The 27,571-nt window shown below is 38.6% G+C and overlaps 1 protein-coding gene across 3 annotated transcripts in view; it reads right to left on the bottom strand.

Moving 5' to 3' along the window:
* Positions 1–27,102, bottom strand: part of LOC132198667 (lachesin-like) — a 137,026-nt gene extending 109,924 nt beyond the window's left edge. For 2 of the 3 annotated variants that reach the window (XM_059622819.1, XM_059622821.1), the window contains exons 1-2: positions 26,978–27,102; positions 22,451–22,797 (exon numbers count right to left, since the gene is read on the bottom strand). In XM_059622819.1, the coding sequence (XP_059478802.1) occupies positions 22,451–22,553 (103 nt within the window). In that variant the 5' untranslated portion in view covers positions 22,554–22,797; positions 26,978–27,102. The remainder of the gene's footprint in view (positions 1–22,450; positions 22,798–26,977) is intronic. The other variant, XM_059622820.1, reaches the window with a different exon arrangement.
* Between the last annotated feature and the right edge of the window lie 469 nt (positions 27,103–27,571).

Raw genomic sequence — 27,571 nt, 5'->3', positions numbered from 1 at the left:
CTCCTTTTTTACAAATTACAACGAACAAAGTTGGGAAAATGCGTTGACAATAAAAAGCAGCGTTAGCGAAATGGAGGTGGATGTTCCGAGCGTTTCGGCACCAAATGGCTGCGTCTCCAGCAGCAGGCGCGAGTTGTGCGTGAAAATGCCTGTGAAACACGTCCGGGAAAACGCACTGGCGTGCAGAAAAAGCCGCCAAGGAAGTATTTTTCATCTCTAGACCACTAAGTTTTATTCAAATAAAACACCGATATGAATCATATTAAATAAATGTGGCCACAAAGGGGGCGGCAATCATTTATTTAAGAGGCGTTTAAGCCTTTTTACGACTATACACGCCATATAAAAAATCGGCAAGCTGCCGGGTGGTATCGCAATACATCATCGGAGAGAAGAGAGAGAGAGAGTTATTCACCCTTTGCCGCACGCAAATTCTATCGATTCCTTCCTCACCGACGGTCGCTGCTGATTTGGCTATGTGTGTATATGATTTTCTCCATTGAGTGAATCAGCTTCGACCGACTGGAAAATTGGTAAGATCATTTCGGTCGGAATGTAAACAGCGCGCGCAAGAGAGATTATTTCTGGCGGCTGCTTTTTGCCTCGCACGGTCAGCGTATTTAAATCTCTAGGAGGGCATTACAATAACTATACTATTCGCCGCCGCACCCTCGGCGCTTCCTTTTGTGAGGCCAAACAATCGCGCACAGCATTTAGATTGCCTGTTGCACCCCTGGCAACCTCAGCCACGATCGGGTGTCTCGATGCCGGGGGATGTTTCAACACACCATGTTTGCAGAAATCATTTTCCCCTCAATCGGCAAATAGATATTATTTGCCTTAACAATGGATGAATATGGACGATTTAGTAAAAATGTTACATTCAAAATTCGTCTATGGATGTTAAATAATTGAAAATTGTCTTTATTGATTTATCAGAAGATAATCAAATATCAAATTTTAATTTATTCAAATTTAGTCCAGATTTCCCATCGTAAATGATTTTAAAGTAAAAAAAAAACTGTGATATTTTAAAACCGTTGCAGCACAAAATTTTGGCCAAATAAAAAGTATTAAATAATTAAAAGCTATAATGCAATAAATGTGGTGCATTAATATTTAGAATTTATTATGATTGATTTACTAATTAAATGTTTTGCTTTTATTTTTATTATAGACAAAATATGCCCTTTGTACATAATTCTTTTATTTAAGTAACTTTTTCTTTCTAAAAAAAAAATCCTATTTTCATCATAAGCCCCGTCGAAAAGCTATTGTTATTCAGTTCTTGTAATGTGGGGTCATCCACCTGGCTTCAATTAATCATGCTTTAACGATCCGTAAGCCGCAATTAAATCCCTCTAAGAAGCAATAATTCGGCGCCGAACGCCGCATCAAAAGTTAGAGGCGGCTTCGTCCGCAAGATACGCCTAGATTAATTTTCCGGCGAACCATTATAATATTAGCAGCTGGATGAAAGACGACGACGTTAACCCACCATCATATCATCCCCTGTTACACCCGGTTTGGCTGTAATTAGCATGGCGAGGAGAGAATGTTCTCAGGCCAATTAGCAGAGGAGCTGCTCTCTTGCCCTAATACTCTCTCCTCAGCCAAGCGCTGCTCACCGTCTGTCTTTTTAAGTTTTGAGAAACTTTGCGCCGTTTGATATCTGACATAGATAGCAGGGTGGTGTGTGTGCGATCCCCCTTTGCACTCGGCTGCACCAACCACGCTGGATAGAAATGACACCCGCGACGGCAATTAAATGAAAACTGTTGCAGAATTATCTGCATCCGGGTAAAAATGAAGAGAACGGGACGCACGGACTGGTGCCTTTTACTCCTGCGACTTGGCCTACTTTTGCCCACTTTTACCGTTGGATAGAAAAATTATTTCACACAACATGTTGAAATGCTGAACTTTTGTTTCCTACAGCGTAATAAAAAAATTCTATAATAAAAAGGAATAAAAAAAATTGTCATTGTTTTTATAAATATCATAATATTGAATTACATTTTTATCTCTGAACAATTAAAATTAATAGACCAACTATCATAATTATTATATCAAGCAGCCAATCGAAATAACTTTTACTTTTTTTCTGTTAACAGTTAAAAATAGTAGAAACCGAATTAAGGATTTAACTGTTTGAAAATAAATTCATGTGTTCAGAATTGTAGTGAGAGCAGAAACTTTTTAAGAAAGGAAAGTGCTCTTCGATTTTGTGGCTGGCTGAGTTCAGTCGTCTGGATGGGCCATTAGAAAGTCGCAGAATGGGACAGTCCGGGCCCTGGCAGCAAGCTTTGTTGCTCTTTTGAGAGTGTGTTTTACGCAGAGATACAGTGGTGGGTTTATCACCCATACTCGCTTTTCTCGCTCGCTAGCTCTCTCGTACAACCGACTTAATATTATTGCACTCGGTGTGTGTCTGTGGAGACGGATAAAACGCCGGGCCTTATAGGATGGCACCGCGACGTGCAAGTTTCTTCTTTTCGTTTTCAACCCTACCGTAGAAAGAATTCCTGTAAAACTCGTTGGCAGGCCAATTTTGCGGGTGGTCCCTGAGCCGAGATGCTCTCTGCGGTGGCGCCGCTGCAACGCCTCTGCGCTTCCTATCTTTCTCCGGCTTTATTTTAATTTATTATGCGCATTATGTAATGTAGCTAATTTTAATGTGGCATTAGCTGAGAGAGAGTCTGTGGGTGGCTGGAGGGTGAAGGAGATAGTTTCGGGCAAAAAATATGAGACTTTCCTTTTATCTTTGCGGTGCCGGAAAGTGCTTCTGCCTAATCCATTATGTATAAGGCACATCATTTTTCCTTTGTGCTGCGGCGCACAGTAGCAACTCACTTATTCATTTTCAATCCCTCAAGACCACGGCTCGAGAGTATTTTTGGACGAGATGCATTTCCTAATTAGATATATGAGGTCGTGCAGATTTGAATAAAGTCAACACCGCGCCTTGTGTTCCGCGGCATAATTTATAATAATGTATACCTGAGTTTCCGTAATGCACTTTGCAGCATCGAATTTCCGGGTTACAAGGGCAAATTTTGTTGAACTCGACTTTCACAGAATTTCAGATGATTGTGCAAACACGTCTGTGGAAAAGTGGCAAGTTGCGTTTTGATATAAAAGTTTAGCTCTTGAATTTTTTCTTTAATAAAACTCAATTGAGAGAAATTGAACTTGGAATGAAGAGAGAGAAAGAAGCGAATATATAAGGAAGCTTTATTAATAATTAACTAAGAAGCTTTTTTTCGCCAGCGAAACGCAGAGGAGTTGATATCTGCGCTGGCTCCACTGCCGCTCTTTGCTTTCCAGGGCAGAGAATGTAAAAATTTTTGTTGGAGAGCGAGAGAGATGAAAGGAGCGAGATAATATTAAAAAATATTTAATTCTCTCCTCTTTCTGAGAGAACAGCGCACGCCTTTGGAAGCTTCAAAAAATATTATTTACTTAATTATGAGATAGTCAAGCTCATCTCACCCGGCAAAAAGGAAAAATATTCAAAAAGCGAAGATAAAATTGAGTCCCTTTCCGTCAAGGATCTAATTGCGATTCCACATATATACAAATTTCTGCGGCTACTTTTACACAGAAAATTATCAAAAAGATCAGCCGAGTGTTTTCCAGCATTAAAGTTGGCGGCCGGAAAATTCAGTGGACGGAAACGTCCCGACTTTGGTGCGCAAAAGTGCGCGCGTGGCGGTTTTGTGCGCATTGCACAAATAAAATAAAACTGCCCTCCCTTCGGCGAGGGCATTTTTCATCTCGGCTCGCTTGCAAACACGCACAATGTGCTCTGTTGGCCGTGTGCAAGTTATAGGGCGCTGCGGAAAGTCAGCAAGCCGCGCCGACCTTATCAAATTCGCGGCGCTCCAATCCACAGCACTTTTTTGTTGCAGTGCCCCGGCGCCCCTTCAATTAAGACCCAACTTTTTTTGTTCGCGCGTGGCACCATTAAATGCACTTATAATGAAGCTCACAAAAAATGTATTGTTGTTTTTACGTTGCTACTTTAAAGTTTTACATTCTCCAGGGTAAAAAGTTTTAGCCCAAAAACAATGTGTTTTTTCTAGTATCATTAGAAACTACGACCTGACCTTAACCTAACTAATTTAAACGAAAAATCGGAACATATCTAGTATATTCCAGACTACATATTTTGGGTTGGCAGCCATGTTATGCACCGAAATACCGGTTGCCAAAGCCGGTACTGCAGCCGGAAAAATCTTATTACAAAATGAATTTAAAGAAGCATAATTACCTTTTAAAATGTAATTTAAAATAATAATGAGTAGAACAAAATTAATATTTTTTTCCTTTTTTAGGCTGTACCTCAGCAAGAAGGTTTTGATTTGGAAACACTTTTCCTTTCAAATTAAGCTGATGAGTTTGAGTAAGTTTTGAACTTAGCCCTAGCTGCCAATTCTCTGTTTCCCAAAATAATCTTAAACCTGTTGTGAGAGAAAAAACAAATAGTTTAAAATGTAGATTTTTATGAAACTTTCGATATTGTTTTACTGAAATAGATTTTCAAAAGGATTAAAAAAAGCAATCAAACTTAATGGCACAAAAAACAACAAGCGCTAGGCAGAGATGAGCCTATACAGCTGCATCTAAACCACGACTTGCAATCTCAAGTTGATTATCTAGAGCAAATTAACAGCGAGAATTGACGACGGAAGTGATACAAACGTGGACATACATATAACGCTTTATTAAATTACAGCGGCGCGGCAGCCGCCACAATATGGCGCGATAATAACGGTGCAATGAACGTCCTCTGATACGTTTCATGCGCTCCCGATTGTTATTCACCGGTGAGCCATTATTGTGTGCAGCGCGCATTATTATATGCTGCTGATTATGTGCACTAAATTTGCCATATACCATGCCACGCATATGTCTATATGCATATTTATGCACGTCGCGCGCTCCCAGCATCGTTTGTGCTGCATGCTGATCAAGGGCGTGTGTCTTATGGCTGCATATCTGTCTCTAATAGTGGTTGCCGGTGCGCAGGAAGTCTACATAATTATCTCTGACGGCGCTTTGATTAAGTTGGGCTTGATCAACAACATGCCGGTATGTGTTTGGTCCTTGAGAGATGTGCAAAGGATAAATTATAAAATTATAATATAATCAAATCACACATATTAAAAATTACTACCATTGGATCAGGCGTTTCCTTGTTGCAAAAATTATTTTATTCAAAAACTAAATAGTTTTTTTTTTTGTATCTGATAAAATCAATTTTTGCAACGAGGAAAAGCCCGATCTCTTCAGTTCCATGATCATCTCCTTGAGTGTCAATTTCTTCAAACAGAAAACCATGCAAATGAAGAGATCGTGCTTTTCCTCGTTGGGAAAAAACCAGTCCCTCCTTTTTTTAGAAATTTTTAAATGCTTCAACTAATGAACCTTTTCAGGACTAATTACATGATACGAAAAACATTTTGAAGCGTCCCTTTATGAAACGCAAAACTAACCCATTATAATGCGGGTGTTGTTCGGATTTGGACCAATTAGATATTTATTTTCCACCAGCATATAGTTTGCAGTGTTTATACAGCACTAAACGGATGTTTTTTTATTTACTGGCTGAATAAAAATACTTTCAAGTGTGAAGCGTAGCGCATAATTTTGGCGTAGAGGAGAATGAAATTTTGCGGCAAAATTCTGCATGATGTGCGCCGAGTCAGCGAAACATTTCCGGTTTGCTGGCGGCCAGCAAGTCATTCACACACAACAAGGTTTGTTCCACAGCGGTGGCAATTTATTTTATTTCGCCGTCGGTGCGCCCGACGTGCACTCTCGTCATTTCGGGCTGGGAAAAACAATGCCCAGTAGCGGCAGAAATCCGGCAGCTGTGCTGTTTTACTATTCGATCGGGTTGATTCTTTTTTAACGGTCAGTGAGCGCCTCTCTCTGTCACGGTTGGGATCAGATTTTCGGTCCGCGTGCACTTTGCCCTGTGGCCGCGATTTTTTCCCAAAGCGTCGCCTCGCCAGGCAATCATCGGACGCTCTGCTAATTATCATTTTCGGACTCGTTTCCGGCTGATTTTTTATTTACTCGAGCGGAAAATGGCTGCGAATCCGACCTCCGCCCGGCCGATGAATATATATTCCTTCGCAAAATGGCTTATTTCTGCTGCGCCAGGGCCGAGCGCGCGCTTTTCCCACGGGCCCCGTGCCCCGGCGCAACTGGACACTGCATGTATAATAATGTATATTATTATTATGACTTTGCCGGATGGTTCGCCTCATTTAGCAGCGGAGAGAGTTTTCAACTCATGAATAAATTCTCCAGCGACCGTAACATTTAAAAAAAATTACCATGCATATGATAAAATTTGATCGCCCCTCAGCCAACGCCCGGCCATATTTGTCCAAATTGGAATGAAACGGGATTTTTAATAGGAGGAGAGTCATGAATTCTTTAAGGTTTATTAACAGTGAAAAATGCGAGCGTTTCCAGTGTTTGAAGAGATTAGCGGCTCACTTGTTTTCTCCTCGCCGCTACAACATTAGCACTGAAGGCATACAGCATAATAATGGAGTGCGCTTAAGCTCGGGCTTTTTATTATGAATGCTAAAGCACGGCGCGGCAAAGGCTGAAGACGAAAACGAGAAAGCCACCGTCCGCGAGTATAAGAGAAGAGGTTTTTGTTTTAGGCCCGGCTTTGCCTTCTTCCGCCCTGCTATGCTGCACCAAAAGCGAAATACGCGCACGCAGGATGAAAATGCAAATGCGAATAAATTATCCTGCGAATAAATAAGCGGCCGAGCAGGCGAAAGAGCAATCTGGAGGCAGCCAGGGGCAGCTCAACGAAAATGAGCGAAAATGCCACTTTCACAGAGCAAAAGCGAATCCAGCAAAGTTGTTGAAATCGCTCAAGGCAATTCTGCCCTAATTTATTAATCAAATTTTGGCTTCGAATTTATTCTAAATTTCAATACATTTCTATTGTTAGAGAGTGTCAAAGATTTTGATGAATTTTCGACTTGGCATTTCAACAAAGGAATTACACTTTTTGTTCTTGGAATCGGGCATGGAAAAATGTCGCTGTGTTAGCGGGTTTCGTCATCGACGTCACTCCAGTGTCAGTTTTAACTGTCAGGCCAACTTATTTGGCGATCAGTGAGATCTATATTCTGGGCGACAGCCAGCCAGTAGGAACGAGCCGATAGTGCGGCGGGCGCAGAGGCAGCAGCAGCAGCAGGTGTGTCTGTATTTGACAGTTCTATGGTAAGAAAGAGCTGATTCAGCGACATCCCGAGTATCCAATTTTATAGATAGCGAGCGAGGAAGATGAAATCCACACACTTAAGACGATAAATATAGCAAATAATAGTCGTCCTCATCCGCCTGATTGTGATATGGAGCGGTCCATGATATTTTGCGGTCGCGCAAGCATGAAAAAGCGGCCCGCAAAATGAAGACGTACTTATCTTTTGTTGTCTCAGCGCCGCAGTTTCTTTCTTTGGTCGTGGCGCTTTTTCAGTAGGGTTGGATCTAGATTTTTAGCAGGAAAGAAACACAAGTAGGCTGCAAATTACTCCAAGAAAAATATATATTTCCTCTGCAATATCGTTAACGTAGAAAACCATATAAGCATTTCGCGGAAAATTGCAGAAACGCAATATCTGCAAAGCAATTTTTTCCCTCTACCTCGTCAGATAAGGGAGCGAGGCAATCTAACAAGAAATAGTAGTTTTCACATTACAAATGAATATTTCAGTCAAAGTTAGATTAAAAAATTGAGATATTATGTGACACGGAAAAGTTTTAATGGAGAAACTTCCGCGCGGGCTTATTTTTGCACGCTCGGTGCGGCCGTCGGATCAGTCCGAGTGGAAACAAAGAAAAGTGCGGGCAGCCGGTTAAAGATTCATCGTTTTTGGAATCACGCCGAGCTGCGATGGTGGGTGTGATTAAATTTTACATTTTAATGAAAAGTTGGCCGAGCGGGCGCGCGGATTGCTCGGGAATAAACAGACTAAGGGCGCATAATCTTTTGTTGCGGTGAGCGGCGGCAGCATTATTTGATATTTTATGGCACAATAAGGCAAACAATAACCCTTTCTCTCGGGCGACCGGCCCGGTGTCCAACTCTCAAGAGAAAGCTGGCTGGCTTTCTTGGGGCACTTAAGAGCGCACACAAAAAGTACACAGCGCACAGGCGGCAAGTGAAAGAAAATTAAATTACCTGCAGTTATCCCAAAACCGTGTCATTATCCTTGATTCGGACGTTTGAATACATCGAGCTGACGACAAATAATTTACACTTTTGTAACAGGAAATTTCTAGAATTATTACTTTTTTTAATTTTGGATTAAAACGGGATAAAAAATAATAAATAAGACATTAATTTTAATGAAAAATTGAAACCGGGCAAACCTCGTTGCAAAGAAAAAATTACAATAAATAATTTTTAACAAAAATTTTGATATTTGTAAAAAAATCAAATGTCAAACTTTAAATTATTTTCCACGAAAACTTTTTAAATTTGAAAGACAAATAAAAGAATATTTTAAAAGATTGATTTTTGTACTAATTCTCTTGTAAAAAAAACAAAAAAAATGATTTCACAGCTCATGAATTATGACTGCAGCCCGCAGCCGAAACATGAAGAGCAGGATATTGTTTTTTACTCAAACAATAAACATCTCACAAAACGCATCAAGGAAAAGTCAATTTTAAATTGAAATCACCATACTTTTTTATAATTGCGTGCACATTGAGGGCAATTGAGGGTAAATTTGTTACGGTAGAATTGTATTTTTTTAATTAAAGTCTCAATTAGAAATTTCAAAATAATTGTTGTTGCTTTCATTTGAGCGAGTAAGATGAATGATGTTTTTCTATCTTTTTTGCGATAGAAATGGCAGACGATTCCACATTAACTTAACTTTTGAAATTCTCAAATGAAAGCGTAAATAAGACATTTTGCGCAAGCATTTTATTGACCAAGCGAGGAAGGAACACACCGTCTGGCAAAAAAAAAGAAGGGAAACGTCATTACTCGGTCGTTTTTCTCGTGCCCACTAACGGCGTGTCGCTTAATTACATGCTCGCACTGACGACATCAGCCGAAATAATGAAAAGGAAAAACGACGCGAGGCGCGCAGTGGCCTTGCCATAATTTTCCCACCAACGTACACACTCTTTTGAATAAATGAACGTCGGCCTCTCATAAACACATCATTAACATGAACAATGTTTCTGGCGCGCGGCCCTTGAGTCGACGCGCGCGCGTCTTGACTTGTGCACTTGTTGTGTTCGACGCGGAATTCCGGCGAGAGACGCGCGCGTTCATTAAATTTCAACGACGTGCGGACGCATTTTGTTTTCCCGCAGCCTGCCAACGAACAAAGCAGCCTTGCGCTGCCACACACGCAGCTCCTAGCTTGATTGTCGCCATTATTAAATTCATTTAATGAGCGCAACCGAAATGTCATCCAGCAACTCTCCACGCGAGGGCGCGCTGCAAAATAAATGAAAAAAGACGAACGTTTTCAAGAAACCCCGACGAAAATGGAACTGCTTTGTGGAAAAGCGACTTAATGGTGTCATAAGTCGATACACGCCTTTTTGGGGATTTCATGATTGGTCCTAAATTTGTTTAGGAATGTTGGAAATACTGTTTCTGTTTTTACCATCAAATCTGGTGAATTTCCAAATGAAAAGTTTTGAAAATTTTTCAATCAAATAAATAAATTAATTTGCAGCTGCAGATGAATTAAATAGAAAGTAAAACTTTTCGCTTCTTTTTAAAAGCTTGAAAAGAAAATTAACTAAGAAATATTTTAATTTTCTTCCAAACTCACAAGCAGATCATTTAAACGTTTTTCGTTTCTGGGTTTTGACAACGTCGTCTAAAAGATAATTCCAATAATTCCTATTTTAAGACGCGCAACGGTGACCCCCTAAAGGGTTGCGTGATTGTGCTGCGATTGGTACGGGAATCGCCGAGTGCGAGCGACTGGTAATTTTGCTTGTTCGACCTGGAATACCGAGTTAATTAATGGTTCGCAAAAGTTCATTATTTGCTCCGGTGAAATTACAAATGCTTAATTGACAAGCTGATGATAATCGACGCGACTGTATAGTTGGGTAGAAAAATTATTACCTCGTCGCCATTTCTATACAATCGGCCGATCAATCAGAAAATTCATATTGACAGGCGGATGAAAAACGTTGCCGCGGTGAAATCTACAAATCACTCACATGCACAAAACGCTGCTTTCGCTACAACACGCCTTTTGCTTCGTGTGATTTATGTAAGATTAAAATTTATAACAAGGTTGATAAATGATGCTCTTTCGTGATCGTCAATTGCACGAGACTCAGATTCAATGAGCGGTTTTTAATAAACTTTATTGCCGGTGTAAAATTAATTTTATTTGTGCAAACAGTCCCGCTTGGCACGGGTGCTCAACCGGTTGCATAAGCTCGCAGTGCCAGAGCGGACGTAGAGGAAATAATATGATACGAGCGTGATTGAAATTTAATTTTTCAATTGCTTTATTATTAATATAGGTAAGGTAACTTGTTGAAATGAGAAGATATTGAAAAATAGAGTTAATAAAACATTATTTAATATATGTTATTTGGTTTTAATTTAAATTAATATGAATTAAATTTGATTAAATTTTGATTGATGAATCTAGAGTTGTAAAAAAAGTCATTCACTCATCTGCAATATTTAAAATTTTACAAATTTAAATTCCTTAATGAAGAATGAAAATTATTTTTGGAAATTGCATGGTTAATTTTTACATTTTTTAAGTAAAAAAATTCAAATTGGCAAAGGAGCAATAACGTATAACACGTTATGACTTTGGAAGGATGTTTCAATTTGCTTTTCAAATAAATACGGTCGTATCGTGCCAAATCGGTGGAGAGGGTGCGCGCCGTCTACAAACAATAATAATATTCCGAGAGAACAAAAGGTCGTGTCTGCAATTCTGCGTCGCGCGTGTGTGATTCCCTCAGGAAAAAATCTGTTGGAATATTCAAGCTCACGAGATAGGCCGTGAAGTGTGCATCAGGAGACCCGCAATAATGCACATACACACCCACACTAGGGGTGCCATCACGACAGAGGGAGGAGAGGGGCGAGAAATAATCAGTGTCACACAGACGGAGTGATGTTGTGACTAACGACTCCCCCCGCAGACTCATTTCGCCAAAATTACTATACGACAAGAGAGAGACTGCATTTGCTGGGGAAACGCAGAAATTTTCACATTAATTTTTCACCAACGTGTTCGTGTCCATTCATATTTTATCACCCCCCAGCCGACTCGAGAAGAAGATATTGAAGCCGGCCGCCGGTGATTTCTCTCGCACATGTTTTAATGCACATATCTTTGATATATCCGGCCGATGAATTATTAAATATATTTTTGAGTGGCGGCCCCACTCACTCCGCGAGCAATAATTGGATTTGTCGACCCCCGTTTCGGCGAGTGAGCATGTTTACTTTTTAGAGTGGTGTGGAATTTCAGACATGATACAATATGTACCCACCCTCATTTTCTCTCCTCTCGCACCACCGCCGTTTCCAACCACAACAAGAAGAGAAATTTCAGAGACGGCACTTTTTCGAGAGATTGTTTTGAGCTGGCAAAGTTTTCTCTCTGCCGCAAAAAGTTGTTTGGAATATTAAAGTTTTTGCAGCCGCGATGCATATTCATACGACTGCATGAAAATCATTACTACGGCGCCGCTTTGATCTCTCTCTTGCTCCCCACACAAATCTGCGGGAAAACCGATTTGTTCGTCCGTCTCTTTGCGAGCTACAAAATATTTTCAGCGCCGTTGTCTCTCAAGAGAGCTCTTTCCGCTCTCTTTTTCCTCCAGACTTTAATATCGTGTGCGCTCGCTGCTGTGGTATGGAGAATCGATAACTGCTCAATACACTACTACTATATGATATCTGCTGCAGCGCTGCATATACTTTTGTTTTAAAATATCAAAAAGCACGCAAAGCGGGCAGGCGGCCGCGCACTTGGGGAGAGAAAATGGATGAGTTCCGATTCGGTACTGCTGCAGCACCAAGAAAAAATCTGCAAAAAACATTTCCCCGATGAAAGAACGCCACGGCAGAGATTCCTTGGCTGCACAATGGATTTCTGAATGTTGTGCAGAACTGCGGTTTTTAAGCTTCAGCTCCATTGGATGAATTTTTTTTTAAATTATAAATCCAACTTTAATAATTAATGCACCAAGAACCTGCGGTGAAGAAAATCTCAACATTTAAAAATTGCTCCCCTTTTCCTTCGAAAGGGATGATTATTATGATGAGCTCATTTCCGCAACGTCTAATTTTTAATTTTTTACATTAAAAAGATAAATAATTTACTTTTTGAGTAAAAAAAATTATCATGGAGAGGAGTTATAATAATCTAGATTGATCTAGATATTCTAGATAATCCTTACAATTCTCAAAATAAGTAACTGCGACGACTTTCAATGATGTTTTTTAAAAGAATTTTATTTAATAAAATGATATCTTTGATATTAATTTTACTTCTACTTAATAATATTTTAAATTATTTTGGATAAACTGTTTTAAGTGTAATTTTGCAAATAACTTTTTTTCCAAAAGAAAATAAAAATATTTCACAGGCCATTCGTTTTTATATCAATCATGAGGCCGCTCTCATTCATCAACAGCTCCTGAAAACGAATTACGTGCTACGCACAGAAAAGTTGAGAGCATGAATCTCAACACGGAACCATGTGGAGCGTCTCTTCCGTAAGAATCCTCGAGCCACCCCTGCCTTACATGACAAGCCGTTCTCATAATTTTAAGTGTCACGACACCTGAGGCGTTCGAGCAGCGAGTGTTGCTGCCGACAATGAGAGCGCAAATAAAAGTCTGGGGAAAGCTAAACTTCGCCGGCGTGTATCATCTCGGGCGTGCGGAAGACTAAAATCAATTTCAGATGCTGCAAAAGTTGCAAGGAAAAGTCTCTCTCTTTTTTTCTTCTTTCTCGCACTGCCGCTATATCTGATTAGGCGTTTTGAAAGGCGGCCAAGAGTGCTCAGCACCGCTGTCTTCTTAATTCAATATCTCCGCTGGCCTTTTGCAGCTCGCGCCTCTTCTCCGGCAGCTCTTTGCCACTGAGATTTCAATCTTTAAATGAAATCGAAGGCGGCCGGGATTAGACCAAATCTCAAGGCGCAGTATATGCGATGCTAATATCCCTTTCTTTTGGAATTTAGTGTCTTCCAGAGCCAGCGGGGGAGTTTTTATCGTGCCGCCTACAGCAGCCCCATCAAAAGAGAGGCCAATTTGTCCGATTGCATCTACATTCAACAATTTAAATTTTTTTTAAATATTCAGATCAATGTGAAGATCCAATTAAAATAATATAAAAATGTAATTTAATTGTAAATGAAGAAATTACCAGTAAATAAAATTATGCAAAACGTTCCTTTCAAATGTTGATAGCAAAAATTTCTCAAAGAAAAAAAGGGTTATTAATTCCAAATGCGAATAATATTTAGAAATTATTCTTTAAAAATGGCGGTGGTCCATGTGAATAAAAATAAAATACAAAGCAACAAACTCCTCCTCTGGATTTTTGCTTTTCCAGATAAAAATCGTCATTTTCCGGCATGTGCAGTCATACGAAAACAAGATGCGCCAAAAAGGATGGTAATGAACAACAAAGCTGCCCGATGGGACGGCGATAGGCAAACTTTTCAAAAGGTCTTTCATACGCAAAAATTGGTCGCCCCGGTGGGAACGCGGGGTCAAAAGAGCGACAACAGAAATTCTGAAAATTTTCCACGAGCGCCCAACGAGAAAGCTGCAAAGAAGCAGAGGCCCCTCGAGAGACGAGTGCAGCCGAGTAGTGTAATCACTTTATCTGACGAGAGTGTGTGTTGTCTGAGAGAGAACGATTCCGCTTTGAGTGCTCTTTCGATGCGAACGCATTTTTTCGCCATAAGCGCAGGTACTTTTGGTGCTTTTTGTTTGCCGTTTTCCGTATTGAAACGCACAACATACACTTCGGTAGCCGTTTTAGGGGTGCCGGTGAAGTGGCTGTGTCGAGGGACGGACGAGGAGGCTACTTTGTATTTGTGTGCTCCGCCCTTGCTGATAAATATGAATTTTGATTTACCAGAGCTGGTAATTTTAACAGAGATTTGCTCCGGGTTTATTCATTACGCAGAGTGTTAATCCTGTCACTTCCACCTTGTGACGATTTTTATGGAATTTACTTCAGAAAAAATAAAAATAAATAAAAAATAATAATTATGAGAAGTTTTTCCGCAAAATATTTGATCATTTTTGAATGATCTTTTGCATGAAAACAGTCGAATTTAATAGTTTTTTGATAATTGAATTAAATCTATAATATAAATAATCTGCAATATTTTTAAATGAAAAAAATTACGATGGGATTTACTGCAAAATATTTGAACGAAATTATTTCACTTCATCCCTTATTATATTTATATATAAAAAGAAAAAAAAATGTCCAAAGAACTTTATTACTGTTAATTTTTGTTTTTGTTTTGTATTTTGTTATTGTAAAAATTTGTAAGTAAAATTATCATCTTTTCTCTCAATTATATTAGCTTGTATAATTTTGAATGTATAAATGATGTATCCCGTTATGGGCAGCAATTGCCTTTGTGATAGATCAATAATCACAATTTGCAACTATATTTTTTGACGTGTATATTATCTTAAATTAGTTATGTTGATGTTCTTCATCATTTCAATAATATAACACATTTGTTATTTTTAATTTTTTTTTTTAATTAATAATTTTCACAGTTATATGTCGATGAAATATTTGTGGAAACGCGGAAAAGTTGGTGTTATTGAACTGTTGCACTTTCGCTTCCGAGTGGCCACTGCCGGTTACTTTTACGCCACACTCGGTGCCCCCGTCCGGTAAAATCAATCCACTTCAGGAGAAATGCATGAAAAGCGAGGGTGGGAGGGCACCCTAAGTGCCTCTGTGATGCATGGACCCTCTTTTTCCGAGGCATCCGAGTGGCACTGCGATTTGTGACCCGCCCAGACGTTCTGGACAGGTCACTCTGTCAGCTCTCGGGCGATAAGTGAGTGCTTTCGGCTGCCCTTCTTGAATTCTGATTACCAAGAAACCCAACAAAATCAATTCAATTTTTAGACCCGAGCACAAACACCCGTGGCCACTTTTTGAGCTGATTTGAATAAAAAACACGTGGAAACAAGATGTTTTTCTTTTGCCATTGTTTACCTTTCTCCACATCCAGCAGAATCAACAATTTGTGTTTTTGCCGCTTTCGAAGGAATTTCCTACCGTCTCGATCGTTGCTCAAGGCCCTCTATACGTACGCGACGCTTTTTGTAACTTATTTCGGAGGCTGTTATCGCATCACGCTCTCATTTTATTATATGTGTAACCGAGCCAGCACTACACAGCCCTCGGCGCTCTTTTTTGTCAGGCGATGTATCGAAACGAGAGCATTAAAATATTGTGTGGGAGGGTTCAGCACACACACGCACCTTAATACGCAAACACGTTTATGGTGAAGAAACTATCTGACGTTTTCAATCCCAAAAGTACACGTGAGAAAGGCCAAAAAAGAATCGGCAGTTCAAAAGAATTTGCAAAAGAAAATGTGTCAATTGTTTTCTGTTTTTAAATTCATTTCAAAGCAATTTCTGAGTCGTTTGATTTTTTTTTTTAAATTGAACATCTATATTATTTATTTATTGTCCAGTTACTTTCTTTTTTTCCAATTATGCATCACATTGTAAAAATATTTGTATTTAAAAATCTTAAGCACCTGCATATCCAAAACCACTTTATTATAAATTATTGTTTATTATTTTCTTGTGTCTAATAAAAGTAAAAAATGCAAAATAAAAATTTCATGACAAACGCACTAAGAAAGTAAAATCCAATGATTTAGGAATTTTCTATTTGTTTAGGGCAGAGTTTTTGTGCGATTAATCAGAAAATTGCAACTATTGATCTAGTTTGACGATTAAGATTTCAATTTTATTAGCGCAGCGTGAGAGACGGAAGAAATTTTCAATCGAACCACGTGCGCTAGAATGCGTTTTTATGTTGACATTAGATAGGCTTCATATTTTGGCACTTTGAAAAGGAGCTTTGACCCCTCCAGCGACTGGGCGAAATCCCGATTTTCTCAGGGTTCTTTCGGTTGCAAAAATATACGCTTACATGGTTTTTTTTTAATTTGCACTGAAAAATCAAATAAAAAATGCTTCTAAACAAAGATCCCTTTAATTATTTCACAAATCACGTGAGACTAACTTGAAAATTTTCAATTGCGCGGTGCAGAACAAGCCGCGTTGGCTGATTGCCTTGCTATTGAATTATCGATCGCAGGCTGGGAAAATTTATTCATAACTCTGGGTAATAAAATGCACACGCGCTGGAAATTGCAATGAAAATTGATGCTCACCCGACGGGCCGGCTTAACTGGGCAGGTTGCAACGGCCAAAGAGTGAAATTTGCATAAAACCCCGCTTGACCACACTTGCTGCTCCTAAGTTCTCTTAAAATGGTACCCTCTCTGTCTGTGATAATTAATTCCTCTCTTCCGATGAGCGGATATGGAAATTATTTAAAGAGAGGGTAAAAGCACTACTCCCTTAATACGCCCGAGAAGTGCTTGCTCTGTTTGCAGAGTAATCAGGAACATAGTTTTAATAATGTAATAACCCTATTTTTCACATTCCTCAGCGTTTGCTTTGCTGAAACAGCCTTTTCGCGTGACTGCGCCAGCTTGACCGTATTTGCACCAGGAAAATTTTATGTACTGTCTTTTTGATGAACACGCTATGCTATGCTTAAATATAAAATTAAATTAATCTAATTTGTTAATTTATTAAATTCTCATTGTTTTAATTTAAATCATATTAATTATATTTTTGCAAAAAACCATAGCGGATGAATAATTAATATCGAAAGAAACTTTCGCAATTACAATTAAAATCAAATTTTTACTTCTGCTGCTGCGAATATCTAAAAGTTCTATCAAAATAATTAAATTTTGCGTTTGATAATACACTTGGATAAATGAAAACACACAGAGACTCTGCCATGATGCGGGGGTGAAATAAAATCAAGTGCACTTTCATTTAAATATTTTATAATTTGTCGCGTCACGCGGTGTTTCCCGATCTGCCTTTGCTACATCTCCATCTCTTTAAATTTCTCTGGAGATTTGAGCCGGTTAATAAAATATTCAAAACTGCTTTCCATGCGCGCCCCGTAAAAATATATAAATTCCCAGACTAGCAGTAATAAAATGAAATGATGAAATGGATGAGGTAAAAAATTTCTGCGCACCACTCTTGCTGTTTATTTTTATTACACTCCTACCTCGGCTCTCTTCCTCCTCCCCCTCTCTGTTGCTTCTTTTTGAATAATTTGTCTGGCTCCATTTTCCGGAGCAACAATTTTTTTTGGTACTCGCTTTTTTTTAATTCTAGCAGCACGCTCATCTAAATTGCAAATGAAGCGAGCAAAATAACACGAAAGTCACGAGAGTTGGCCCTGAGAGTCTCTCTCTCCGTACCTGCAAACTTCAATTTGCAACTAGCCATTTAGGCGCGGCAGAAGCGCCGGAGGGCGCGCGCACTCGGATCAAAGGCTGGTGGTGCTTCCGTTTGTTATTGCCATTATTGATGTTTTGATTGCAGCGCAGTATTTGCTCGCTCATGTGCACCTGCAATTCAGCTGACCGCATTGTTATTAATCTGAGTGAGAGAGCGAGCGAGAGGGTGGGTTCCAGAAGCAGCGCTAGAGCAATAACGTTGATGAGCCTCAATAAAACTAGAAGCACTCTCTAAAAGTCTTAAATTAAAAAAAAAATAACCATTAAGGTGCTAAGTGCCGTGTCAAAAAAGTTTTGAAGTTGAACTTTTAAATTGGTGCTATTTTATTTCTATTTGGAAGAGGAGAAATGAAGTGGATCATTTTGAAATTTAATTTAAGCATTAAATATAAATTAAATTACTACCAGAATGAGTTAGAGTAGAACCATCTGTATTATTATCATTCTACTGTTTGTCAATTTCACCTTTACGGAGCAACTTATTTTAGTCGCGAGTGGTGGTAATTAAAATTTGATCACGCGGAGCATCGGCATGTGCTTGCGACCAGCCCGGAGCCGCGCAGTTGGAGGTCGCGCGAGGGCAGCAGACAGATCGTACTTGGACTATTTGGACTTTTGCTCATTGCAAAACAAGGGCACAGGCCGACAAGACTTAGTCTTGGCCTGACCCTAAAAAAACCATGTAAGCGAATAAGAGGAAAATGGTGATAAAATGAATGGTGTGATCGGTGCCTTGAACTGGGCCGCGATATCATATCATCCGCGTGGAATCAATGACGTTTGTTCTGTCAGCCGGAAAGTGCGTGATATGATAAATAACTTGCGAAATCTCTGATAAATAAACTTGGGTTTCTGCGCGTGCGTCTCTCTGTACAATATAATGAATAAAATACGAGTAAAAATATGTAGAATGGAATATAATATTATTCCTAAATAGTAGGTTAGCATTAAATAGAGCTCGGGGGCTGCGACTTCCACAAATTAATATGCACAAAAATTAAATGCGCATGGAAGGAAGCTCGAAATTTTGACTTGTGAAAATTATACTAAAAGTTTTGTTTTGCTTGCGACACACTCATGAAACTCGCAACTACTCCATTGCATTCCTGCATTAGGCGGAACGTGACAAGTGGAAAATTAATTAAAAGTAGCGACTCGAGCCGTCTCGTTCGGTGAGAACTCTCGCATCTTCTCTCATTTCTGCAGATTTCTCTCCGCACCAGCGTCTGGCACGCGCTCGTAATAACAACAAACTCGCTCACCTCTCACGCCGGCACACGGCGCTTTTCTCCTCCTTGTGTAAAGAATGAAATTATACACTTTTATTAGAGGGGATTTCGCCGTGGGGACTGATGAAGATAGCAGCAGCCAGCAGAGCTCTCTCTTGCCAGCGCAAACAGCAAAAGGGTTGAAACTCATTTAATATCCAGCCACTCATGCAGCAGCTGAGAGGGGTTGTTCATTGCCGCTTTTCTTATTCACGAGAGAGATGCGCATGAATTTATTTATTCCAGGTCTGGTAATATTTTGAGGCAGAAAAGATCTATATACAAAAAATTCACATGTTTATTTTAAATGTAAAGTAGAAATTAGGTACATAATTTGAAGGTACTTTATTATTACACAAACGAAATCCACTGGCCTTAAGAGCGCCATTCAAAGTGCAACAATTAATTATTTGGAAACGGTCGAATATTATACATTTTAAAATTGCTAATTTTTAAGAGAAGAATTGGTCACGAGAGATGATATAATGAAATTAAAAAATAATTAAATAATACAATAAAGATAATTTTTTTAAATAACAGCCTGTTTTGAATAAATATTATTTTTGATAACAATTAATTTTGTTGTTAAAGAATGTTTATAAGGGGATTTTATTTTTATTTCAAATCCAAAATAGGTCAAAAACGGACTAAATGAAATTAATAATGAATATACCAACATACCAACAATAGTCAAGCTTTTCTTATTAAAATAAAAACTCCCAACTTCATTCTAAAAAAAAAAAAAAAAAAAATACGTGTGACTATATTTATGTCAACGCGAGGCGCGCGGCTTCATTAGAGGCCAATTGAGCGCCTGCTCAAGATGTTTCTGCTTATGCTGCTGGCTCTCAACGCCAGCTTAACTATATCCTTGGTGCGGTGCAAAGCGATAGAAAATTATTTATTTTAGTGGCGGCAGAAGGAGCGCTTGGGAAGAGTTTCAGCATGATTGCTTTCAGTGTTGATTTTCGTGACAAAGCATTCCTTGAAGCAGAAAATATATAACGACGGTCGCCGGAGCTTCTGGTGCACGCGCTTAAATCTTTTAATCTTGCAAATGCGTTGCAGATGATAAAAAAATAAAAATCGCAAGAGCATCTAACAAAGTGGCTGCACGGTTAAAAATGCCGCGCACCTTTGCACGCGATACACTTTTGTTAATTGCGCTATAGAGCTTTTAATTTGCTGGAGCACCGAAGCAAAACGCACACGTAAGCCAGTAAATCGTGAGGAATTTAAAATCCTCAAAACGTAATTAATTAATTGGCCGTGAGCATAAAAAGCTCTTTGTTGGCATTCCTCTGAATATTTTGATATTTTAATGCGGCAAATTGGTTTAAACTGAGCGGAACCAACAAAATTTTGTGATAATGAATTCGCATGCATTTTCATAATCAGTTTAAATATTTTTTCCTCTCGATTCAACAATTTCATTCATATTTTTTGTAGTTTCTACTTATTTTCAAATATTTCAAAATACTTTTTCTCAATAAAAAGGAGCAAGATTTACAATTTTATTCAAAGGTAAATTTCAAAATCCACCAAACTGAAATTCTTCAAAACACTTGAAATTTTGAGTAATCCCACTCTCAGAAAAATATATCTGGAAAATTTCCATAATATTAAATTAATTGTGCTATTTAACAATTTTGAAATTATAAGGCACTTTTGCCAGCGCTGATAGATTTTATAAAAAAATATATAAAACGATCAGCCGTGGGCGATTTCACGTGCGTTTGCCTTTTCGTCCGCGTAATTTTGCTTTTTGACTGGTTCGATTCAATTGAATTGATTAAGTGCGTTTGGCAGAACTAAAGAGGGTGGGCGACCTTCGGAAAACGCGATAATTGGCCTGAAGAGTTGAGCGAAAACAAATTCGGTATGGTGGGCGCGCGCGTAATTACGCAGAACAAAGGGCTGCAGCCTTGCTTGGCCCTTTGAGGGATGCACACTCTCGCGGCGAATATTGTGAATTTCGATTGCAAAAAGAGCCCACATTAAACAAATTGAAGCTGGGCGGCCGCGGCTGTTTGCAATGAATATTATATGTGGCAATGCGGTCGTCCCTCATCGCACTCGAAATTCTCATTCCGCTCTCGCGCTGCGCAGAGTTGGTCGGTCGGTTTGTTGGATGCTCTGCTCTCGTTCTGCTCATAACCATCTCCGAACTCACAATAGCTTTGCAAACAAATCCTATGGCAATGCAAAGCAAACAGCAGCGCGAATATAAAGCATTAAATTAATCACCATGTCTTCTCTTGCCACGGAGCTGAGCTGCATTTCGCGAAATGATTAACTTGCGCCGGCTGAAGCGCAGTTAAGAATCGCGAGCGCACACCTCAGCCCAGTTTGCTCTGATACTCGTTTATAATGACATTTCGCTGATGCAAGCTCAAAATGCGCTTATACATCTCTACTTTTGCCGCATAATTGATTGACAATATCTTTTTAAAATGCCATTTCACGCCTTTTCTATTTAAAGCACTTATTTTAATTGTTTAATTATTAATCAAATGTAATTACAATTTTTAATGCACAAATATTTCAACCAAAAAGTAGTTGTGAGAAACCTTTAAAATTCGCTTTTTCTGTAATACAAAAATTATGGATTGAAAAGTCGTATATTTTATTTTTAATATAATATTTTTAGGTGTTGAAAAAGATTTAATAAAAAATTTAATCAAATCTTTTCTACGGTTTCCTGTGATTGCTACAAATTTGGTAAATAACAGCTTTTCTAATTAATTGCTATATTTTTCTTATAAAAAGAGCAATAATATTCAATTTTTAATGTTATTCTAATTTTTTAAAGTTATTTTTTTATTTAAGAAATCCATTGAAGTTCTTATAACTATTTAATATTTTCCCTTCAAATTTAAATATTTCTGAACACAAACAAAAATTCAACAGCCTCTTTGTTAATTACGAACATAATTTGGTATTTCAGTGATTCGATAATAACATTTTTAGATTTTTTTACCATTTAAAAAATCATAAATATACATTTAAAATTCTATATAAATAACGAATCTTGATTTGTATTAAATTTTTTGTCTAAAATCTCAGTTCGATGCCGATTTATATTTTTAAAAAAAATTTCCAGCCCTCAGGCGGGCTCTAATTAGAAGCAGACTTTACTTTCAGGGTAGTCCAATAAATTATCTCAAACATGTGCCCATAATTATTTGTGAATTACAGCTGGAGAGCGGCCCTCGGCAAGAGAGGCGGCGCCATCCACTCGGAGTGCTTGTGCTGATTGGCTCGTTAATAATCTCGGCAATTTTCACGTCGACACTCCATTAATTAAAAAGTGATTTACAGGAATTAGGCAAATCTCTTTTGACTGTGTGAGCCAACCAAAAACAATCAAACACAAAATAATGCATCAAAAAGCAATCACAGGGCAATCGGAGTAATTGCATTTCAGGACAGGAGCTTTTTAGATTTTTCGAAAAACGATTAAACAAGAATTATTTGCAAAATTTCTGCCAAATGTCATTTATTCGATGAACCGAAACATTTGTTTAAGGTAAAATATTTTTGGGGTAATATCCACTTACCTTCAGCCAAAATGATGACAAGGTAGAAGAGGGACAGGTGGTTGGGCTTGGCGGCGCGCCGGCAGCCACGGGCCCTCGAGAGCAGCGTCCTCGGCAGAGTCATGTCAGGACTGGGCGGCTTGGGCGGTCACAGGGGCATTTTGCAGCCCGTGCGGGTTTCGAAGCGGCGGCACGAGTCGAGGCTGGTGTGGAGGAGAACACGACGGATGTTGTTCAGAGCGCGCCCTAAGACACACACTGCCGCTCGATCCGGCGCGGGTTGAACCTCGAGTCCGTGGCGCCGCCCCGTCCTTTTCGAAACGCCGCTTGCGGCTGAACTGCCAAACTGCACTCCGGTCTCGGCACTCCTGTAAGACAAAGCAAAAAATATTCAACAATACATACAAAAGCAAAAATTAAACTTGAATTTGTTAAATTGATTTATCTAGTGATTTGTGTTTCAAAAAATAATATCATTATTTTAAAAGAGTTTGTCGGTATAAATTGATTTTTTTTTTTCATTATTTTGCTTTCTTCCGATTTATTTCATAGTTCTTAAATTTTAATGGTGAAAAACGATATCATTCTTGTGGGAACTGAAGACTTCAATCATTGGGGACCCTTTTGATTATTAAATAGTTTTTATTGTTTCAATTAATTTATTTTGTAATAGTTGCAACCGCAAGGATCAAAATCAATCACAAAGCAAACATAATTAATTCGTTATCACAGATAGATCAGGACTAAAGTCATTTTTCAAATAAATGGGATATTGTTGGACCTGAGGACAAAAATAATTTGGGGCCCTTCTTATTTTTAAAAATAAAGATTTTTTTTGTTTTTTTATTGTAAAAGATGCAACCGAGGAGAATCAAAATCATTCACAAAACAAGCATTTTAATTTGTTATAACTTAATATTGTTAATGAGACTAAAACTTTTCCGCGTTGTATCTACAAATTTTGGCATTTAGTTTATTTTTCCAATTTAAGTACTCTTCGGGTACCGGTATATATTGGTGTGCAAATTCCTTGCACAATGTTATGTTTTGCAAGGCACAGCCTTAAAAGAGAGCAATACACGGCCGATCCTCGTAGGAGACGACATTTACCGAGATTGCCAGAGAGCAGCTTTTCCAGCGGCTATCCCTCTTTGTGCAACATAAAAAAGTTTTTGGGTGCTGGATATGAGTGGCCGGTTTTTCCGAGAGAGCACTTAGGACCCGTGAACGACCACTCGTATCTTCAGCGTCCGTCAACATGAAAGTTTTTAATTGCAGCACGCGGGTGGATTGAATTTTATTATTTACGGCCGGCCGAGTGTTACCTGATGCGCGGCGGGGCTTGATGGAGTTTATTGATTTTGATTGAAATAATGGAAACTGCCAACTTGTGCATTCGAGCCGCAGTCAACTTTCGACCCGCGCTATATCTATCCGATGTCACTTAATGCAAAAGTTTTCCACTTTGGCACAAGTAGTTCTTTAAACCTCTCCAATCCCATTTGTGCGGGTACGCAGAAATGCAGTTCAAAGAGAGCGGACAGTTAGTTTCTGCTTGGATAAAAAAAATCACGCGTTCAAAAAATAAATCTTTTGTTTTCGCGGTGTTTTAAGAGCTCGGTCGATTTGCGAGTGGAGAGTTCTCCAGATTTCAAGTGCCCCTCTCGAGCACCGAATTCTGCTACTTTTCTTTGACCATCCGACGGGTCTGACTGACTGAGAAAGTAAAAAAAAAGTTTGCCATATATATCGAGTGGATTCTCCCTAGGGACGTGATTCGTCGGAATGCTTGCCCACCTCACTCAAGTTGAATAAAAACGGCTCTCGAGCTCAACACCTGATGGATTTCGTCGAGTAACCCTTTGAGTTGCTCTCGCTCACCAAGTCCGTTTGCCCGGCATTTACATATTCAGCATGTGCATGCCAGTTAGATTTCCACTTAAGATTAAAGTGCCCGAGGTGCGACGTGAAAAGTAAATCTGCGCACACGCCGAGCAAGGGTTTTATATTTGATGACATAAATTTCATTAGCTCTCAGGGATTTTTGCCAGGTTTAAAACGCCGCTCTCTGCTCTGCTGCCAGTTTTATTTTTTTTAGCCGAAAAATGGCTTCCGTTTGCAAAGTGAAAAATCCAAATTTTAATATGCTGGATAAAATTGGGATTCGGATCTTAACAAGCTATGTTTTTGTGATGACACACCCAATTTTGATAAAAGTTGGTGGGACCCTGGAAATGCATTTAGGAGAAATGAAGGACGAAAAATTTAGAACAAATGATTTTTTTTTAACTTTTAGGACATCTGAAATTATGATAATCGCGGGTCTCCCTCTGGAAAGGCTATTAAGTTTTACCTTGGAATGCTAATTTGAATAAAAATAAAAATATATTAATTAAAATGTAGGCAAAAGAAGTGTCATCCGTGTAAATATTTTGCCTACCTTTAACCTTCCAACGTAATTGAAAGAAAAAATTCAAAAAATGCGATAATAAATGTTTAAATTAACAAAAAGGTGTGCACAGACTTCTATCTTGATCCTTAGCAGCAAAAAATTTAATTTTAATTACAGTTGTATTGACGCAATAAATGCGAAGGAATCAATTTTTTCAAAAAAACAAAGGTAAAATTGCTCTTTTTCTGGTAAAAATATCTTTGTTGTTTCCTCCTTCGCACAATAAGTTGGTGCAGAGTAATGATTGCGGTGGATTTAATCAAAGAAAAAGCCAGAGTCTGAGCGACAAGACCGAGCTCAATATTGCTCTTGCACTGCAAAAAACCTCGAGCTGTTTTAGATGTAAAAATACGGTGCGCGCGGCAATAAAAAATGTATTGCACATATAAAATCCTGGCCTTCCGAGCACCACGCTTTCCTTTTTTTTTATTGAAACACGCCAGCGACGCCCATTACGGTGGATTTTCACCAGATGTTTGCATTAAAAGGAGGCGAGAAGGGTTGCTTGACTAGAGATCTGCACTTTTTCACGATATTATATGCATATTCTTGTTTGGAATTGAGGCCGCACGCGCGTTCTAAAAGAAGGAGAAGTGCAAACAAGCATGGGCTGCCCTGCCACTCGTCAAAGGCAATATCAATTAGGGTTGAATTCGAATCCCGTGTGAATGATGTGTCCCTTCTAATTAATATTCAGCAGCACGAGCGAATGTGCAGTCCGGGGATTCCGCAGTCTAATGAATTTGTTTCGAGCAAACCCCTTTCTTGAGTACAATTAATTAATTGAAGCTGGCTGAATGTGTGTTGGACCCTCGCCAGACTTTCCAATTTGTGTGCTGTGGTCATACCTGATGCAAACAAATACACACAATACGTATGCAATGTCCATTGCTTACATCGGCCTCCATTCAACCTAGATTTGAACTTTGTCCGTTTGAATTGAACACTGATTTTTTTATTGTGTTTTTTATATTCACAAATACAATTTTAATTCATGTTTGCTGGTACAAATTTAACACAATATTTCCAAAGAAAAAAGTTATTTGAAAAGGAAAACCAATTAAATAGTAAAAATGTAAAATACTGTGAAAAAAATTAAAAATTTTATTTAAAATTGATTTATTCAGTGATCCTAACTTTAACTCAACGAGGATTTGACACTTTTTTCTCAATATTTGTATAGTATTATTGAGTATTATGTAATAATAATAATAATCATTTATAATTTTTTGTTTTAAAAGTTGAACCAAATTAAAATAATTGATTATTAATAATAAGAAACTGAAAATTAAATAAAAAATTGTATTTTTTGTTCATTATTCTATTTACTGTGTCATTTTTTCTCGGCCCAAAAAAAAATATCAGTAAAATTTCAAGAATATCGAGATTTAAATTTTAAATTTTGATCAATACACTAATTTTCTGCAGAATTCTTAGCAAAATCTACATTATCTTCTGTTTAAAAAGTACAAGTACGGTATATTTCAATTGTTATTATTTTTTTTTTTAAATATTTTATATTTTTTATGTAATTGATGTAATTCATATAATTACCTAAATAGCTAAATGGGTTATTTAAAAATTCTTTCTTTACAAGAGCAAAAAAGGCGGGACAGACTCTTGAGCGTCGCTCAACCCCGTCCTGGCAAGTTCACTCTCGTTTTCAAGCGCGGCCGCCGGCCAGCAAGAGTGGGAGGGGGAGGGGGAGGAGGATTATTGTCATTGTTCCCATTATTTTCAGTTCTTCCGTTAACCCGGTTTGTGATGTCGTGATCGTGATTGATCAAAACGGAACATTAATTTTGGGGGCTTTGGGCTTTCGACTCTCGGTTCCCAGTGCGTGTTGCCAAAATTCGGACCCTGCGGATGATCAGGACCCCAACACACGGCCAGGTAAGATAGGAAAATAAGACTGGATTAAACGTGCGATTTCCATGTTCTATGGGCCATTTTGCTTGCATTTATGTATATTAAGTTGAAAAAAATGCGGACCGACGCCGAAATTTTCACTCGCAGAAGCTGTTCGGACCGCATGAGATTCTAAATTTGCAGAATTGAAAGCGTTTTAAAATTATAACTTCAAAAGGAGGGCTTACCTGTCTGTATCTCGTTCGTGCATTTCCGCATTTCCATTATGCAGTCAAAAACCACCTGCATCGTGTGTCGGCCATTCGCTGGTTTCGTCACATTCGTCGTCGAAATCAGCGAGTGAACTTTCGGCCAAGGAACATTTTTTCATGCGCAGCCGCCATGTTGTTCTTTTTTGAAGCAGGAATGCCGTGGCGACGCCGACACACTTTCCCGCCGCTGCTCCATCCTCGAAGACGAGAGCGAACAAGTCTGGACAGCGACGAGAGACGTGAATCGTGCAGCAGGCACAAAAAAGTAAAGGAAATCGCGCCGAGCACAAATTTTTATTATTATGCGTTTAACAATCAACTTCGTATTTTTTGCAGCATTGATAGATGATGAACTGATGTAAATTTTTATTTTTTATTTAAAAAAAATCTATCAGGAGCTGAGTTATGAGACATTTTGCAACAAATATTTCATATCAAAGAACATTTTTATTTTAAAATATAAGCTCAAGTAGAACAATGTATCCAATTAAACTATCTTTCTTTTTTTTCGCACTGGCAATGCCGTCAGAATTGTTTTTAAAATTATTAAACTTTGGAGGAAATTTGATA

This window comes from Neocloeon triangulifer, unplaced genomic scaffold (assembly GCF_031216515.1).
Source record: "Neocloeon triangulifer isolate White Clay Creek 2 clone unplaced genomic scaffold, ASM3121651v1 ptg000013l, whole genome shotgun sequence".
Lineage (NCBI taxonomy): Eukaryota > Metazoa > Arthropoda > Insecta > Ephemeroptera > Baetidae > Neocloeon > Neocloeon triangulifer.
Note: the sequence above shows the minus strand (reverse complement) of the source record. Positions and strands in the feature narration are given on the sequence as shown.